Genomic DNA, 18644 nt, shown 5'->3' with positions numbered 1-18644 from the left:
GCGATGGCAAATAAATCTACTGCAAAATCAATGGGGGATGTGAGATTAAATTACATTAAATTAGATTTTTGTAAAATCCATCAGACTCTATTAAGTCGAGTAAGAAGGAATTCAGTTACATAGCAATGGGGAATTCGCCATGTAAATGTAGTTGCTAATAGAGATTCCTGCAGGAAAACACACAAGCAACACCCATGTTGGTCTTTCTCAGCAGGGAAAGCGGTGCACATCTCTTCACGCAGGGTCGGTATGGGGTGTCACAAGGTGCTTTGCCGTGTCCTGCCGCTCGTGCAGCCCACATTTCCTTTTCTCTTTCTTCCTGCTCTGAGCAAGTAGGGCAAAACACCGTGGGGCAGAAATGTTGGAGCACTGGGACGGCCTTGCTCTGCTACTGATGCTTTTTATCTCCCTAATCTGAAGGAGGCGCTGAGCTGTGAGAACGTGTCTGTAGCCATCCCAGACAACTTAGAGGGGGCTGAGACTCCCATGATGGAAATCTCGTCCTTCTGCTCTGTTTCCCACCATATCCTGACACCTTCCCACCATCCCCAGGGCCACGAGGCTGAGGTGAATGGCTCCGTGCTGTTGTCCTGCATTGTGGCGTTGTGCTTTGGTGCTGTGCAGCTGGCAGGGCTGTCTGAGTCGTCCTCCACCTGTTGCTTGGCGGCCGCAGTGCTCGTCCCATCCTCAGTCTTTCTTAGTTCTGCCTTTGCATGTGCAGGAGAGCTGGGCAGGGAGATGGAGGTCAGCCTCTCGTCCCAGTAACTAGTGATAGGATGAGAAGTAGTAGAGGAACAGCTGCCCCACTTCTTCCTGCGTCATCCCATGTGCAAGATAGCACAGCATGCCCTGCTGCTGCATGTCATCTGCCCTGGCACCCGGTCACTGCTGAGCAGCAAGACAGAGCAGGCTGTTAAACATCTCTCTGTCTCTTCCCTAACTCATCCTGCCTCCTGAATACCCTGAATCAATGGGCTGCAGTCATTCAGCACAAATGGGCCTGGAAGGGGAGATGCAGTGTATCACGCTGCCATGGAGCTGTGCGTGCAGCAGTGGGGAGCACATCCACTGCCATCAGAGAACTTGCAGTAGTGACCCAGAATTAATTTGCTTCAAGCTTGGCCCATTCATATGACTGTCAAAGCACCGCCTGGTGGTGAGCATCTCACAGCATCCCCAGGCAATTTCTGGGTTCACAATAAGCTCTTGAAGAGCACCAGGCGGGTTATCCGTGGTCAGGACAGGCAGTGAGTGATACGAAGGAATAATCCTCAATGAAGTCCCTTTCATGGAGCCACCTGAAAGCTTTTGGACCCCAGAGGAGGATCATTGTGACGGCATCTCCCAGGGACAGGTGATAATTGTGACCTTGTAAATGCAGCTGCATGGGGCTGTGGCTTCCTGCTGGTGCAGGTGAGAGTTTGTTACTGTGCTGACTGCACAGGTGCTGCCAGAGGCATCCCATGCAAGGGCCCAAGAGCTGGAGCAGTGCTGGAGATGCAGATCTCTGAGATCAGAAATTCCCTTCCTCTGGGAGTTTTGCCCACAGCTTCCAGGCTACAAGCCTCAGAATTGATGGTGTTCCCCAGTGCAGAGCATCCTGCTGGTTGCCTTTGTTTCCAGAGGACCTTCTGGGCGTCACATCACTCAGCAAGGGTCATGTCCTGCAGAGGGATTAGCAGGATTGTTTTTTCTTGAGTTCCCTTTGCACGAGAACAAACTCGGAGCTCCAACAGCATTCTGATCCCCAGACAAAGGAGGAGGGAGCAGTGCACACTGACTAGAAATGCTTAATGCCAAGCTGCATCCCCAAGAGCATCCTGGGTCCATTTATTACCTTTCAGCTGGTCTGAGGGGGGTCCCACAGAGAGTGGACTCCTGCCTTGCACCTTCCCATCATGTGCTGGGGTCCTCCCTCGCTGCTTCATGGGCTGGGAAGGAGCTACACTCATTGCTGTGGATGCAGCTCCAAAGCACAGCAGGCATTTCCCAGCAAGGAGGAGGAGCGGTGGTGGTGGTGTGGCGGCTCCAGACCTTCCCAGCTGTCAAGAGCAGCTCGCCAGGTGTGAGGCAACAAACTCTCTGCACACGTTTAATAGTTACAGGGCTTCTGACGGTGGCTCGGAGCCATTTGGAGTTTGCCCAAATCCCTCAATTGGGTCTCAATAGCCGAAAACTTAAAAACTGCAGTTGTTTATGTCAGAGGGGACGTCTGTCCATTTGTCCCAGCCAGAGAGATCCCTTAAGATGAACTGGGATTTCATAGCAAAATGCCCCATTCCTTCTGCTGGAGTAAGACAACGGGATAAGGACTTTTCTTCTCTATGCAGCACTGGGATCTTGATGGCCGCCATTCAACCTCATTGTTGTGATGCTGAGCTCATTAGCTGGGGGTTCATTAGCTGTGATGGCCAAGAGCCAGCTGGCACAGCCACTGCACCGTGCTCTAACAGAGCCCAGAGGGATGCTCTGGCTGCCCACCACCTGTAATAGCCACTGCTGGACCCCCAGCTCCTCAGCCAACTCCAACAGGGCAAAAGCATGGAGTAATTTGTCTTGGAATGTATCTCTTTTGGGATCTGAGGAGAGAAAATCGTGAGGAATGTATGGAAAATAAAACAGATTGAACCAGCTCTTTGGTGAACTCCAGATTATCCAGTGGGAGATCTCAGGCACAGGTTCTGCTTGCATAAAGGGAAAACAGCCCAGAGGAGCAAAGCAAAATACATTTAATTTAAGACATGCAGCTGGGAAAATGTTTTCCATCAGTCACTGGGAGACTGACATTAAAGGAAACCCAGAGGGATTCGCTGTACTTTAGATAACGGGGTGCATTGTGAGGGGGATGTGTTGAGCAGCCCTGCTTGAGGCCAAGCACAGAAATCCCTTTTCTTCCCTGGATCCAGCTCTGCACCCACATGTGTGGTGCCATGAGGTGCCCTGCAGCTGCATCCCCTGGGGTCAGCAGTGCCCAAGTGGCACTGGGGAAAGGCTGCAGGGTTTGCAGTGGTGTTACTGTGGGTGTACATTTCAATGTCTGCCTCTGTCTGTGTGTGTTTGAGGAGGTCATGTCTGGATTTCCAGGCAGCACGTGGGGCCTGGCTCGCTCTGGTGCCTTGTTTCATTCGAGCCACGGTCTGAACTCTGTACTGAGCTGTGCTGCAGTCAGAGCTGCAGGCTCTCTGTGAGAGGAGCACAAGGTTTTAAAGCAAAAAGGAGCCATAAACCCACCCAGATGCTGACTGACCCCTCTCTCTCTCTTGCTTTGCAGGGAGGCACGGCCAGCCTGCAGTCTCAGGACTCACAGAACCTGCTGACAGTCCGCAAGATCTCAGTATCACGCATGCACTCCTTGCCCAATGACAGCTACATGTTCCGGCCCGTGATGCCAGCCAAAGCTCCCTTTCCCCTCCACGAGGTGGAGATGGAGACGTATCCCTGCAAGTCACAGCGAGGTACCATCCGTGTGGCTCCAGCCAAAGCTACGGGGCACGCACCTGGTGGTTGGATGGGGAAGATGCTCCCAGAGCTGCGTATGGGTTGGATGTTGCTTTGGTTGTCCTGACACCACTGCAGGACGGCAGCTTTGTTTTTTAGTCACGTCCCTGTGTTTTCTAAGGGTGGGCGTCTGGGGAGAAAGCGGGGCTGCCAAGCAATGGGAGAGGCGTGGAGGACAGGCTGCTAGCTGAGCCAAAGGATATTAAGTGCATATTTCATCTCAAGTGATCAGCCCTGACATCAGGGATACGAATCAATGAAACCAGCTGGAATGAAAGCCAGTGTCGGCAGTGCTTCCTGAAGGGCTCCTTACAGCTCTTGTTTCAGTCTCAGAGTGGCTCCTTTTATCACGGTACATTGAGTTCGTAGGTGGAGGAGTTTCTCTGGGAGCATAAAGATTAGAAAGGACCCTCCAGTGCTTCCACAGCCTTACAGTGAATCTTGTGCAGACACCCTGCAGCCAGGGACTCACGTGCTACGCAGAACCTGGGAGCACACAGTTACCAAACTGCATCCAAACACATTTCCCTATTCAGTCTCCTTTGTTGGTCACTTGGTTTGAAGGGGAAATCAATAAGGAAGAAACTTTCTGCCTCCCTAAAAGCACTGTGTGCTGCTTGAGCGGCTCCCATGCACTCACAAGCCTGGTTTCCTTTGGTGCAACACTTGGAAATGCAGCTCCTGCTTGGATAGAAGAGCAGTGGGTTTGGAGACCCTGACAGGACTGGCAAGGTCTGCTGTGATTTCCTTGGGTGATGTAACTCTATTTGCTCGAGCAGTCTGGATGCCAGTTAATGTTCTCTGCTCAGTATTTATTATTATTATTTCACCTGCAGTTTCTTCTCTCAGCAAAGAAAACAAGGTTGAGTTTCATGGCTGGATGGCTGGGGATGCTTTTCATCAATGTGGTGGGTGTAAATCAGGATTTATGCCAGTATAGGACATTGACAGGGGTGGGTAGAGCTGACCGAGGACTCTTCATCCTTCCCCAGTTTCTCTCCAGGACCGTTCAAACGATGGTTATGATGGGTGCTTATTTTCTCTCTTTCTGAAGTCACAGCCCTGCAAGGTACAGGGATTGTAAAGCTGAGCACACACAGAGATTCCCATTAATGTTAATTCTTTCCTGGGCTTTTCACTGTTACTTAAGGATGTCTGCTCTTCTGCCCGTATCTTAGTGCCAACATCATCCCAAACGTGCTGTGAGATGAGCAGGTTTTGGGTTGTTGTGGCCATCCAAGCAGTTTGCTGATATACTGGAAGAACAGGAGGAAAGGGTGCAAATCCAGAAGGGTTTGGATTCCTTTGATGCTCCCAACGGTGCCACTTAGGAGGGTTTATTTCTGGTTTTCTATATAAGAGCTGGATGGAAAGTTTCCAACAGAAGGAAATTCCAACGAAGGACGGGGAAGAAAGCTCAGGGTTTTGATTTTATGACTGTGTTTGTGAAAGGTTTTACGACAGCGTTTTTCTGCATCATAAAAAACCATTTTGTGAAGCCCAGGTTGGCGCGTGAATAGCACAACTCGAGGCTGAAACTCTGCCCATAGGAGAGCCCAGAAACAAAAGAGGGAGAAGTGGGGTGAGTTCGGGGGGCAGGGGGGGGAATGGGAAGCTCTGCTGCTTCCGTGCTGTTCTGGGGAAAAAGCTCCATAAGAAAAGTGATTAAACAACAGCTTTTCTTTCTTCCCAACAACAAATCTCTTTCTGAAACGCAACTGCAAACTGTCTGGATGGCTTTTGTCGTTGGTTCAGGTTCCCTGACCTCTGGGTGAGATCTCTTGAAGTGACGGATAGCTGTGTTTTTAACATGGAGCAGCAGTGTAGGAACAGACGCTGGGTTTCAAGCTAATGAGGGCTGTAAATCCTGCAGCTAAAAATATAGAAAATAAAAAACCCGAGATCTTTCAAACAAAACAGAGCCGCAGTAAAGCAGCACTACAAAGGGGTTGGGAAGGAGGGATTAGCTTTAGGTGCAGCCAGGGGGCTGGGAGCCTTCAGGAGGAGAGCAATCCCTGCCTGGTATTGAGCTCAGGGTGCAGCCTCTGTGCCAGGAATGGGAGCCAGCCGAGGTCTGCCTCATGTCAGGCAGTGGTGGGAGTGTATGAGTGGTAACAAAGGGGAATTCTGTCCTGTGCATGTCAGTATTGTCCCCTGTAAGAGAAGGTTTCTGCAACCTGAAGCAGAAAACAGAAGCTATGAAGTACCAAGTTTATAATGGGCAATATCCTGGGGGAGGCAGAGCTGCATATAACACAGATGCTTCCGCATTTACACTGGAGCCTACAGGTGCTGCAGCAGTGACTGTCCCCTCTCTGTTTCCCAGGGTCCATCACCTCCATCCGCTCGCAGCCCGTGGGGACGTGCTCCTCCTTGAGGGTCCCCCCAGAGTCCCTCCACGTGGCCATGCGCTCCCCCGGCCGCGAGGGCTGGCACCGCTGGAAGGTCCTTCCCCCACACGTCGTCCCTCGGTCTCCTACTCTCAGCAAGCTGCTTTGCCGGCAGGTAAGAGGCCAGGAGCCTGCAGAGGCAAACCCCTGTAGTCACTTTGCTGCTTCCCTTCTTTTCCAGTTTTCTTGGAGCTGAGAGCAGCATTCCTCTTTTTAGAACAAAATGTTTCTGGTTCTGTTGACATGCAATCACAGAACCATAGAACAGTTGGGTTGGAACGGACCCTAACACCCATCTAGCTCCATCTCCTGTCGTGGGCTGATTGCACAATGTCCTCGTGTACAGCCACGGTCTGATGGCAGCTGGCACAACAGTACAGTGAGGGATGCATACACCCACCAACTTCTCTGCCATGTGCAGGCTCTTCTCATCTCCATCTCTCTCCTCCCTTCCCATTGCAGGTTCAGTTTCAGGCTGAGTATTAGAAACTACTTCTTTGAAAGAGTGGTGATGCTTTGGCACAGGCTGCCCGGGGAGGTGGTGCAGTCACCATCCCTGGAGGTGTTCAAAACCATAGTGATGTGGCACTGAGGGTTGTGATTCTCTGTCACTTTGGGGATAGGTTGGGGTTGAACTTGGTGATCCTAGAGATCTTTTCCAACCTTCGTGATTCTCTGATTCCAGGAGGCTGTTCGGAAAGACTCGGTGGACGGACACCCTCCAGACCCCAAGGACAACCTGCAAGCAGAGCATGGAGAGATGCCACCATCACCAAAGCACCCCCAGCACACCCTCACCCCCAGCCCTCTCCACCCTGCAGCCTCCTCCTTGCCAGCCTCCCCTCCACGCTCACCACCAACCTCCCCACACCGGCACCCATCGCTGACTCAGAAACACCCCTGCAGCCAGCGCAGGGTCCCCAGTCCCACCGAGAGCCCCCCAACTCCCCAGGGCTGCCTCCTGGAGCCCTCCGACTTGGCTGACGAGGAGGTTCGCCACATCAACAGCTCAGCCAAAGACTGGGGGGAGCACTCGGAGGCCGGGAGCTGCTCCACGTCGCCGTTCGTCTCGCCGGCCACATCGCCGGTGCCCCTGAAGAATTGCAGCACAAGCAGCCTGGCAGCAGGCAGCAGCAAGGAGAGGGACTTGAAGAAGTTTTACAGCATCGATACAAAGGGCTTCCTCACTAAGCCCAGCTGGGCAGATGACCAAAGGCGACACTCCATCGAGATCTGCCCCTCCGTCCGCGATGGGGACTGCGGCTTCGAGGAGCGCGCTGAGGAAAAGCCGCGCTCCCCTGCCCACATCCAACCGGAGTCCGAGTACATCCATGGAGCCCGGAGGAAGAAGAAGATGAGCCCGCCTTGTATTTCTATAGATCCTCCCATGGAGGACGATGGCGGGGCAGCCTCACGCACCAAACCCTCCGAGAACAGCATGCTGCGCCGCAGGACCCCGTCCTGCGAGTTCCCAGCATACCGAGAGCCCCTGGAGCCGGCGGAGGCACAGCCAGGGGAGCCGGGCTGCAAAGCAGAGCGCCGTGCCCAGCACCTGGCCATCCCCGGCTTCTCCTTCGAGCAGTCGGATGGCGGCGGCTCCCTGAGCAGCCTCTCGGATCTGCTGGACAGTGGGCGATCCACACCGGACTGCGAACTGAGAAAGCCGGAGCCTTTAAAAACTCAACGGAGCAACGGTGAGAAAAGCAAAGAGCTGCTCAGCGTGGCCAAGAGCCCCGTCCGGATGCAGGACTTGGTGACTGTTGCGACAGAAGAAGACATAGACGAGCCCGTATAGCTGTCTGGGAGGGGGGTGCGGGGGGTCTCAAGGGCTTGACACCGACATGGGGTTGGACACTGAAGGGGCTGCGCGGCCGCGTGGCCACGCTCTGGTTTTTCCCTTTCACGCCGTCCCTTCTTCTTAAGCGCTGTGGAGGTTTGCAAAAAAAAAAAAAAAAAAAGAAAAAAGAAAAGAAACAAAAAAAGAAAACATTAAAAAAAAGAAAAAGAAGAAAAATATTATTATTATTATTATTATTATTTAAGAAGAAACCAAACAAACGGATAAAACGGTGCCGGGTTTCAGGGTGGGGGTTCAGAGGGGACAAAGTGGAGGCGGTTGGGGGGTGGCTCTCAGTCCTCTGCGCCCTCGGTCACATTGATCTGGGTGGAGGCAGATGGGGGCTGAGGGTTCTCTTTGTCGTAGGGGGGGGAGGGGTGGGGGCTCTTTTTGTTGTTGTTGTTTTGTTGTTGTTGTTTTGTTTTTAAAGATGCTCAACTTTTTACAAGGCACTTTTAGAGACGTCACACGCCGTGGGAGCGCCCCAGGGGATGGGAGCTGTACGTTGTCTGTATATCAGCAGTTATATACATAGAAATGATGTACTTGTGAGATACAAAATGAGGAAAAAAAGAAAAAAAAAATACCCACAAAAAACTTCTTCTTCTTCTTCATAATGCACATATTTTTATAGAGAAACAATACTGGTTTTTTGCATTACGTGTGACCCCGTGACCGGGTGGTGTTTCCTTGGGTTTTATGTGGAACTGATTCTTACAGCCCTTCATTGTCCAAATGTTTCTGCTCTTCCTTTGCTCTCCTTTCCCCCCACCCCCATTTCCATCAGCCCGCAGCTCCTCCTTCCACTGCCCGTCTCATTTTCCCTTTGTACTTTAGAGGTTGTGTCCTAACCAACGGAAAGGAACCAAATCACTACTGAATTGTAGCCAGTGCAATAATAAGTTATTCATTCTTCTCGTCTGTACAATGGTCCTTTCGCTCGTTTTTCTTTCTTTTTCTTCCTCCTTTTTTTAACAGAAATTCAGGTTAAACGCTGCAATAATCTGAAGTACCGCGCACAAACGAGGTGTCCTGCATTGCACAAAGAAGGTGTCCCACACTGCACAAACAAGGTGTCCTGCATTGCACAAACAAGGTCCTGCATTGCACAAACAAGGTGTCTTGCATTGCACAAACAAACAACAAACAGAGGTGAAAAAAGCAAAAGGGAAAAGTTCAATCTGAAGAGCTGAACAGAATAAATAGTAAATTATTTAAGACGTGGATTTTGTTGCCTGCGGTTCGAAGTAAGTTATTGGTGCAGTACGTCGAGGCGCAAACTGCTGTTGGTGGTGGTCCGTGTGAGCAGGCTGGGATCTGTTCTCTTCCTGGCTGTGAGGTCGCAATGGTGGCCGTCACCCCTTCCATTCTTAGAGGGATAATCAGTGCCAGTGAGGCTGGGAAAAGCCTCTCAGATCCCCAACCCAACCCCATCCCACTGTGACACCAAACCACGTCCCCCAGTGCCGCGTCCCTGTGGTTCTGAACACCCCCAAGGGGTGGGTGACCCCATCCCTGAGCAGCACTGCCAGCATCACCGCTATCTCAGAGGAGGAATTGTTCCTAATATCCAACCTGAACCCACACCCACATAGACGTGGTTCCTCCATCACATTCCGGAGCCTCTTGAGTTCAAGTCAACACCGTTTTAATATATTTTAATATACATATCTTTAGTTTTGGGGGTTGATTTCCCATTCGTATCCTCTATTCCCTGCCCCTTCCCCACTCCTCAGCCAGGCCCTCTGCTCGGATCAGCTTCACCACAGAGCACTGACACCGGTCAGCCCCAGCACTGCACACCAGCAGCAAAAAGACACACGGAGGGGGGGAAAACTATCAACCAACCAACAGAAAGAATCAAAGCAACCGTTCTCGTTTGGTTCGTTCCATGCCGGCTCATATTTATGCATCCACGTATATCTTCTGTTGTTTATGCATTCATTACTCAAAAGGAAATGTATCTTGTTTCACATGTATTAAAACTGTATAAACTGGAAGCCTGGCCTGACTTTGTGAGCAGCCCCAGGGCCCTGCCTGCTCTGTGTCAATCAGCAGTTATTCCTTCCCATTGGTTTAATGGGGGATTCTGGAAAAGCACCATAAAGGTAATAACTGACAGCACTTTGGGGACAGTGGAGGGGATGTGGACTGAGCCCTGAGCATCGCACAGTGCTGCTGTCACTTTCTAAAGCCTTGGGGGGGACCCAGGCTGATTGATGGGGACCCAGGCTGATGGGAACCCAGCAATGGACAGAGATCTGTCCCACTAAGTGCTGCTCTGTGATTTCCAGTTGAGGTTCTGCAGTGCGCTGTGAGCTGCATCCAAACCCATCTGTCTGCTGTCTGCTGCTGCTGACCAGGGGGTTCCAGCTGAGGAATAAATCGAGGTTGGAACCTCAGCAGGTGGAACTCTGCAGGGTTTTGGCCAACATGCGCTTTCCGAGGCTATTAAAAACAACGATGGCCAAACCAGCAGAAGGGTGAAGCTCTGGGGTTGCTCTATGGCTCTGTGTCCATGTGGGCGGCTCTGGAAGTGATGGGATGATCTGGGAATCACCTGTGCGCTGGGATGCTGCATCTCATAGCAATGCTCTGCGGCTGCTGGCGGAGCCGGACCCCAGCCCCATCAATTACCCAACGAGGGGTGAGCACAGACCACGTGGGAGCCTCAGAGACCCCCGACCCGAAGTGTTCCTCCTCCCGGCCGGCCCAGGCTCGGGCTCCTTGCCCAGCAGCAGCACCTAGCGGCCATTATCCCGTGCCCGATGCAGCAGACGGAGCGGCTGTAGGAAGAGCTGCCCGAGTTGGGGGAGGTCTCCGAGGCCCCTCCCCGCGGAGCTCCGCCTCCCGATGAAGTTTGTCCCTTCCGCCGCTCCGTCCGTTCCCATGGCAACGGCCACCGGCAACATGGCGACCGCCGGCAGCCCCAGCGTCTTCATGGTGGCCGTCAACGGGCAGATCGAGAGCGGGCAGGTGAGCGGCGGGGCGGGTGGGACCCGGGGCGGTAGGCGGCACGGTCCAGCCCGGCGGCGCGGCCTTGCTCGGTTCTCGGCCCTGTAACGCAGCCCCGGCTCAGCTCCGGTCTGTGGCGGGTGGGCCGGGCCCGTCCCCGCTAACGCAGCCTCTGTCCCGCAGTTCCCCGGCTTTGACGACCTCTACTGCAAGTTCTGCTTCGTCTACGGCCAGGACTGGGTTCCCGCAGCGGTGAGGCCCCGTTTCGTTCCCCGGCAGCACGCTGAGCGCCGGGCCGGGCTCACACCGCTTTCCCCCCGCAGGGCCTGGAGGAAGGCATCTCCCAGATCACCTCCAAGAGCGACGTCGCACCCACCACCTTCGTCTGGAACTTCCCCATCGATATCACCTTCAAGAGCACCAACCCGTCCGGCTGTGGGTGCTGTGGGGTGGGAGGCGGCCTGTTGTGTGTGTGAGAGGAGGAGCCTCCCCTCATAAGCTGCATCTTTTGCAGGGCCGCAGATCGTAGTGAGCGTCTACGGACCCGATTTCTTTGGGAATGATGTGGTCAGAGGTTATGGAGCCGTTCACGTCCCCTTCACACCGGGAAGGTGAGGTGACAACATTCCATTCTCTCCCCTGGAAACTGACTCCGTTATGCTCTTCTTTATGCAAAAGCAAACGCTTTTCATCGCAGTATTTCTTTGTTCGGTGCTCTGATGCGTCTGAATTGTTTTAGGCACAAAAGAACCATTGCTATGTTTGTTCCGGAGTCCACGTCCAAGCTGCAAAAGTTGACAAGGTAATAATTGAAGGCTGCTTATTTTTAAAGCCATTCTTGCTGTTATTCACAAACGTCTGCCCAGCTGCTCACTGCTGAGTCCGTGTGGATTCCTTCCATCACAACCAGTTTTCAGCTCCGTAAGTAAAGTCACATTTTCAGGTGTTGTGGGTCTTTTGAAGCGTTTACTTAAACTCAATGCCTGTCTCACTTGTTGGGTTTTCATCCTCGCAATTCAAAATGGTTGGTTTGTAAAGCAAAGCCCAGCAATCTGGTACCTGAATTCTTTTACCAGCTGTGTCCAATTGTTTATTTTCTCTTCTCCAAGTTGGTTCACGGGGAGACGTCCAGAATTTACTGACCCCAAAGTGGTAGCGCGGGGAGAAGGAAGAGAAGGTAATTCTGCAGGAGCTCCTGCTGTAACCTTGCATGACAGCAGGCCACAGCTTGGCCAGCTGCTTCTCCTCTCAGAAAAGCAGTTCTGCCCTGTTACTGAGTTCAGCAGTGAGTCGAACTTTGCTCTGAACCAATGTTATTCACGGCTTCTTTCTCCTAGTAACGAGGGTCCGATCTCAAGGCTTTGTCACCATTTCCTTCAACGTCGTGACTAAAGATATGAAGAAGCTGGGCTATGACGTGAGCCCAAGCGACATGCAGAACCCCCCTTTGGTGCCAGATACAGAAAGGATTCATAAGTATTGAACTCAGAAGTGAGATGGTCAAAGGTACGCACAGAAATTAAGCACCAGGGATTGCTGGGGTTTTTCCTTCAAATGGAAAACGAGTGTCTGACTCAACTGAGGACATTTTACCTGAGACCTTCATTCTAAAGACAAAACACCCGCAAGGCTTTGGAGTAATTACCTAGAATAGGATTCTTTCAGAAGGACACGTGTTGAAAAGTCGTATCAATTCATGCTGTCAGATCTGTTTAACTTTTTAATGCATAATATCGGACTATCAAAAAAGAAGACCTGCAAGGTATTTTTGTAACAGCCTTTTTTACACTCTTTTTATACTTTGGGAATAGGAAGGTTTGTGGTTGTGCTAAAATGTCAGTGCAGTCCCAGTTCTTTTTATTAATAATGTTGTGGTAGAAGTGGGAAATTATTACACCTTCCAAAAGAGGAGGCAGGATGGAAATGTTCCAGTGAGACACACGGGCTTTTCTCTGTGCCACACACTTCTCTCTGCGTCTTCATAATCCCACCTAGTACTCAGTTTGTGCATCTAAATGATATAGTTTGTGCACTGCAGAAACAAACCCTTCATGGTTTTCATGGAGCAACCCGGGCTTTTGTATTTAAGAACATGATGCCTCTCATTTCCAGCTTCTTCTGCATCAAGCTGCAGGAGAGGGGGAAAAGCAAAAGGAACAGCAGCTTATTTTACAAGTGTTAGAGAGATTGTGCTGTTAAATTCATGCCTGCTGTATGCTTTTAACTTCTGATAGAATGAACAGAATTTCATGTGCAGCTATTGACTAAAAAATAAACCTTAGAGGAGGCTCTGAAATGAAATTACAGTCTCAGCAAACCAACTGTGTGTCCTGTATTTAGCTCCAAGTCACACTGCCAACATTATCATTCAGATCACACAATGTTGTGACAATATGGATTCAAAGAAGAGAGAATAAGAGTGTGAGGAAGGTGTTTGTTTACACAGATGATGTTCATGTTTGTTGTAACTGGGTTTTCCCACTGCATAACCTAAATAAATGACCCAAATCATGTTTTATTTATTATTGATGTGTGTAGCAGAAATGCTAAGTTATAACCTGAAGCAGTGACTGAGCACCTGGTGAGAAGGCAGGGCCAACCCATGGGAGCTCAGCTGTATGCAATGCCCCTGAGTGACTGGAAGGGGTGGAACCAGGATCCACCCCTTCCCAGACCTCATTTAAGGGTTGGCAGTGGAGGGGTCCCTCCAGCCAGTAAGGCTTACTGGTGTCCCTCTCTTGCTCTGAGGGGCAGGGATATGCCCTGACCTGAGTTGACAAAGTAAGTGGGCTAATGCAGGCCTATCCAGAACCAAGATTGAACCAGGTGTATACCATCAAGGCACTCACTAAGTTGATGGATACCTACAGGATGCTTCAAGTCAATTAGAGTGACCAAGAGACTCATTTTATTGGCACAATGGTACAGCGCTGGGCAAAAGACAGCAACGCTGAATGGCGATTCCACCAGCACTGTAATCGGATGAGGCCAGGACTTATTGAATGCTATAACAATATTCTTAAGGCTGTGCTAAAGACCAACTCAGCTCCTGCAGGGATGGACAAAAAGACTCTATGAAACCCTGCAGAACCTGAGTGAAAGGCCTAGAGAGGGCAGACCCAGTGCCCTGAAGATAATACAGATGACATGGGTCTCCCTGCCTGGGATCCAAATTATGGGCACATAAGACCCCAAGCTGGCAATGAAAATGATCTTCTGCTCCCTGCCCCTGAAAATCTAGAACCTGGTACCCATAGAACAGAATGGCCTTGGAAGGTGCAAGTAGGACCTGCTTGCTCCTGGGGGAGATTATTGAAGACTGAGGAATCAGTAATCCCCCTGGTAATAGGTACATAGCCTGCAGCTGCTGTGGTCAACACTGGTTTTCATCACTAAGGGGACCTTAATCATGTCCCTGTGGCAAATCAAGGACCCCCCCTTTGGTCTCTGATATAGTTCTTTAGCCTCAGATATTGGAGCAAAGGGTTTGGTACAGGTGGCCAGGACATGCCCCAGCATAAGCCACAGTGTTGACCCAGGACAGGAGTATTGCTTGTATCTTGCCATGGAGGGCAGACCTCCCCCTTGGTACTTCTGATGCATCTGTGCTATTCTTCATGAGTCTCCCTGAGCCCACAGGATCACTGGGAGGAGCAATGTGACATCAGGATGCTCCAGTGTCAATATAAGATCAGTGTGACACCTGGTAGTGGATTATTATGGGTTTGATGGGATCTGAGCCGAACCTTCCCTGGTCTGAACAACTGTGTGCCTCCAGAGCCATCGAGTACTGCCCACAAAAGAACATGAACTTCAATCAAGAACCAATCATCAATCATCTTATATTTTGTCCGACTACACTGTGACAGGCAAATTGTATCAAGTATCACAGTGTACCAAAGACTGCTGTTATTGCTGTACTTTCCATCGCATTAGAGCATTACAGTGTGTGACAGAAGCTCTGAAGCCATTCTCAGATGCCTTCAGTGTGAGGACACAAAGCTGGTCCTCAGTCTGAACAGCTTCTCTTTTGACACTGAATCCTCCTGTGGGCTGAACAAACCCTGCTGTCTAAATGTTTTTTTCCTCTCTGTCTGCTGCCCAGGGCTTTTGTTTGTGCCACCATGGGTGTTTCTAAGTCCTGACTCATCCAAGGCATCAATAAGCGTTATGTGCTGTGATAAAAGGACTGATTGATTGCTTAGTCATCTTCCTATTTACGTGCAACCTGCTGTGTTTTGTATGCATGTATCAGGAGGTAACTGTGGAAAGGGCTCACGCTGACAGCACCCTGTAAGTGAACCACCAGCACTTTGAAACTGTAGGGATAGAGACGCTGTAGGGATAACGTGAGCACTGGGATTTTACTGTATTTGCATCTTTTTGTAATATGGAGGAATGCTTCTCCAAAGGTGATTATGGATCTTTTTCATCTCTTTGCTTTTATCCTGGCATGTTGTTGTTGGTTTTGTGCTTCCAGTAAAGGGATCTACCAGTTGTTTTGGCAACTGTTGTAATCTCTCAGTTGAGTCACATTGGAATCAATATTAGTAAGTATTTCCTGCTGGCTCCGAAGAGACGTGAGGAATTTTGTTTCCTTTTAAAGTATTCTGGAAGCAGTTATCAACAGTAGCAGGATAAATATCTGCATGTGAAAGACCTGGAACCCACATTAACAGCTACCACTCCTTAAATCTCTTTTTCCCTCGAGCGCAGTTAGCTGCCCCCATTCCAATTGGAGCACAGCTCTGATTCTACTCATGAAAAAATACAGTTAAAACCAGATGAAATCCAAACTTCATGCCCAGAGGGCTGCAGTGAATTTACCTGCATCTGAAGTGCTGCCTGTTTGATACGTGAAGCGCTTACCACACTGAGCCCGATCAAAAGCAAAGTGTGTGCACTTTCCCTGTTCCCAGCTAAGGAGCAGAGACCTTCAGAAAGATGGTTAACAACTAAAGAACCTCAAACATCTCCTGAAAGGTCTTAAAACGTGGACACTTGGCTGTAGGAACTCTTCAGTCTGACACAGTCTGCTCCTTATGCAATGGCATGTAGGGGGGGGGGGATGTTTTCAATAACAGCCGAGTTCAATGCCATCTGTTTCTTCGGAAAGGCGACTGCTGATCTATCTAATAAACATGTTCTCCCAGAGACAGGCTTGTTTGCTGCTGCCTTTATGATTTTGCTGGACAACCGTCTCAGTTTAACAGCTCTGGTACTCAGAGACATGGCAGAGGGTTTGCAGCTGTTTCACACCGGAGAGATTCTCTCACGATGAAAGAACAGAGACGTGATGCCGTGGCTGGCGTTAATAAGGAAGGGATTTATGATCTGTAAGCGCTCACTGCAGTTGCTGTTAAGATATGAAAGGGTGAAGAACCGATGCTTTGAGAACAGCCAAAACCCAGGGGGAAAAAAAATAGAAGAAAAAGTAGTTCTAGTGGAGGCCCAAAGTAATTTCCTTCCCTCCACGCTCCAGGCAGCTGTTCCCACCCTACTCATTTACTACTTAATCGTTCTCCCTTCTCTAACCCTGGACTGAAGTTCCCAGCCGCTTGTAACACAGATGGTGGTACAAAGCTGTCAGCTGGCGCTGCAGCCTCTGCTTTGTTCGGCTTAAATCTCTCCCAGACAGTGAAATTGGCCATTAACCTCTTAATTCCACATAAAAAGGTCTTTTTCCTGCTTATTTGGAACTTGTGTCCAGCTCCCCTGCAGGTGGTGGGGATAGGAGTGCCAGCGCAGCAGCTATTGGAATCTAACACAGCAAAGCTGGTGCATGCGGGGGATTCTTAGTGAATATGCAGATCCCAATACAGTCCCCCCAGTGTTCCTGCCAGGCAGACAATACCAGAAACAACAGAGAGGATGGAGGTTCTTGCTGCTCCACACAGAGCAGGGGACAGATCGAACTTCACCTGGAAACAACACCCCTGTGGAAAGGGCTCAGGAGGGGCAGAACAACTGTCCTTGGTTGTGAGAGAGCTTTCCTGCCACTGTGGTGGAAGCTGCCCTGGAAGGAAGCAGGATGCAGTGTGAATGCTGCACTTGAGATTATAAAACCCGGCAGGAAAAGAAATAGCAACATCAGCTCCTGCCCTCTCGTGGCAGTTCCGAGGAGGATGTTAAAGAGCTCCCATAACAATTAGCTAATAGCACTGTATGAAGAACAGCCGAGTCGTGCCCCCATGGAGAGCTGCTCCGTGCTGTGGTGCCAGCTGCCTCAATCCTCAGGTTGCTGAGGCTATTTTGCAGCAGCACTAATACAGCAGCTAGAAATTATCTCCGCCTTGAAAACGAGTGCCTTGAAGATAGATTGAAGCTGACGTGCTTCCCTGCAGCAGCGCTGGTTACAGAGCAGGAGCCTCCCGACATACAGAACAGATTGAAAGAAAGCCGTGTTTCAGCTCCAACTCAGGCCAGCCCGATCACTGGCAGCATTTCAGCCCAGCACAAAGCAGCTCCGGGATGGCCCACCTGGGCTTGGCAATATCATGCCAAGACTCCCTCCCTCCAGCCCCTTCCCATTTCCCCAGCAGCACTGGTAGATGGCACCGAGCAGCAGAGCCTGTGCAGGACGGCTCCAGAGCATCCCCTGTACTCAAAGTTTGCAATGATAAGTTTCCAATACACAACCATCTTTGGAGCACAGACATTAGAAAGCATCTTTTGGTCACAGAAGCCAGGGCCAAGGCCATGCTGCAATGGCACAGTGAGAACAGGAGACTGCCCCTGCTGGATGCAAACACTTTGGTCTCTTGTCCTTCAGCAGGAAGATTAGCAGAAGCATCTAGCTGCAGAATGCTTCTATTTTTATACCTCTATTCAGGTCAAGATATTTAAGTACCCAAATTCACCTCAGAGAATATTGCTACATTTAGTTCTAGACTTGCTGGTGAAGATACATACACCACCACCACCCAACAGAATACCAGCCAGTCCAAGGTCTCCCAGCTGATACATCATTACACCAAGTCAAAACTGGCTCCCTTCAGCCTGGCTACCCCTCTGACCTCCATTTCCCACCCAGAAATCCCTTACAAAAAAACAGAAACCCCATTGATTTCTGCAGGATCCATGCTGAGAAAACAAACTCCACCTCTACTACTGCTTTAATTCAGCCACTTGAAATAGCATTGATTTTTTCACCCGAGGATGGGCACACACTTGCTCAACCTGTGGCACAAGCATTGAGATCAGATCAGTAATGCACCCAGGCTGCTTGCATCGTGCACTGTGACCTGCTGTATATCTGCTCTCTCTGCCCCATCTCACTTGCAGGCTGGGAGGCCAAGTCCCTGTGCTCTGCACCACAGCTGCTGGCTATGGAGATGTTCAGATGGTTTAGAAAGACCTTGCACTTCAACAGCAACGTTTGTTTTGATGCATGCCATAGCCAGCAGTTCTGACACAGAGCACTCCACCAGCAAACGTGGTTCACTCAATCATGAATGAAAGTTGCATCCCTTGGTTGCGTTACACTGATAGGCTGCCAGTCCCCTATTGATCACCATACGGCTGCCAATGAGCCACCCTAATAGGTAATGAGCAGGGAAGTTTAAGGCACCAAAGGGAATAGAAAGGGGGCATTTCTAATTGTTGAAGGCTTAAGTCTTCAACAATTAGAGGGTATAATCGATTGACACTAAGAGACATGATTGCTACCATCATATATAATACTGGCTCTCAGTTATAAATAACCCCGAGCTCCAAAACCAACTGCTGTCTTTATAGAAATCAATGTTCGTTTGTTCACAACACAGAGAGGACATTACCTGGAAGGCAGACAATAGCCACGTGCTTTAGAAAGCAGAGGTTTTCAGCACAAGGGACTGTGTAAATCGAGTCTGGTTCTCAGAGAAGTGGATTGCAGGCAGCTGCAGAAATCTTGCCAAAGCCAGAACACGAGCTGGCCACAAGCATCTCCCCACAGTTCACTGAAAACGAGCGGCAGAGCAAAG

The 18644-nt window shown here is 50.3% G+C and overlaps 2 protein-coding genes across 4 annotated transcripts in view; both read left to right on the top strand.

Moving 5' to 3' along the window:
- CACNA1H (calcium voltage-gated channel subunit alpha1 H) overlaps window positions 1-7954 on the top strand; it is a 191115-nt gene extending 183161 nt beyond the window's left edge. For 2 of the 3 annotated variants that reach the window (XM_072348953.1, XM_072348951.1), the window contains exons 33-36: window positions 421-567; window positions 3272-3455; window positions 5825-6003; window positions 6574-7954. In XM_072348953.1, coding sequence (XP_072205054.1) covers window positions 421-567; window positions 3272-3455; window positions 5825-6003; window positions 6574-7683 — 1620 coding nt within the window. In that variant the 3' untranslated portion in view covers window positions 7684-7954. The remainder of the gene's footprint in view (window positions 1-420; window positions 568-3271; window positions 3456-5824; window positions 6004-6573) is intronic. The other variant, XM_072348954.1, reaches the window with a different exon arrangement.
- Window positions 7955-10578: 2624 nt separating this feature from the next.
- B9D1 (B9 domain containing 1) lies at window positions 10579-13205 on the top strand. The gene is made up of 7 exons (XM_072349019.1): window positions 10579-10701; window positions 10864-10932; window positions 11004-11115; window positions 11195-11291; window positions 11420-11482; window positions 11790-11857; window positions 12018-13205. The coding sequence occupies exons 1-7, from the start codon at window positions 10579-10581 to the stop codon at window positions 12161-12163; spliced, it is 678 nt and encodes a 225-aa protein (XP_072205120.1). The 3' UTR covers window positions 12164-13205.
- The last annotated feature ends 5439 nt before the right edge of the window (window positions 13206-18644 follow it).

Source organism: Excalfactoria chinensis, chromosome 14 (genome assembly GCF_039878825.1).
Source record: "Excalfactoria chinensis isolate bCotChi1 chromosome 14, bCotChi1.hap2, whole genome shotgun sequence".
NCBI lineage: Eukaryota > Metazoa > Chordata > Aves > Galliformes > Phasianidae > Excalfactoria > Excalfactoria chinensis.
The sequence above is the reverse complement of the archived record's forward strand: the minus strand, read 5'-3'. Positions and strand labels throughout refer to the sequence as shown.

Excerpts from the sequence above, each read along its gene's own strand:
- B9D1 (XM_072349019.1), top strand. The coding sequence starts at position 10,579 with ATGAAGTTTGTCCCTTCCGCCGCTCCGTCCGTTCCCATGGCAACGGCC. Across the intron at positions 10,933-11,003 it reads AGGACTGGGTTCCCGCAGCG|GGCCTGGAGGAAGGCATCTC; the intron begins GTGAGGCCCCGT and ends TTCCCCCCGCAG. Across the intron at positions 11,292-11,419 it reads GTCCCCTTCACACCGGGAAG|GCACAAAAGAACCATTGCTA; the intron begins GTGAGGTGACAA and ends GAATTGTTTTAG.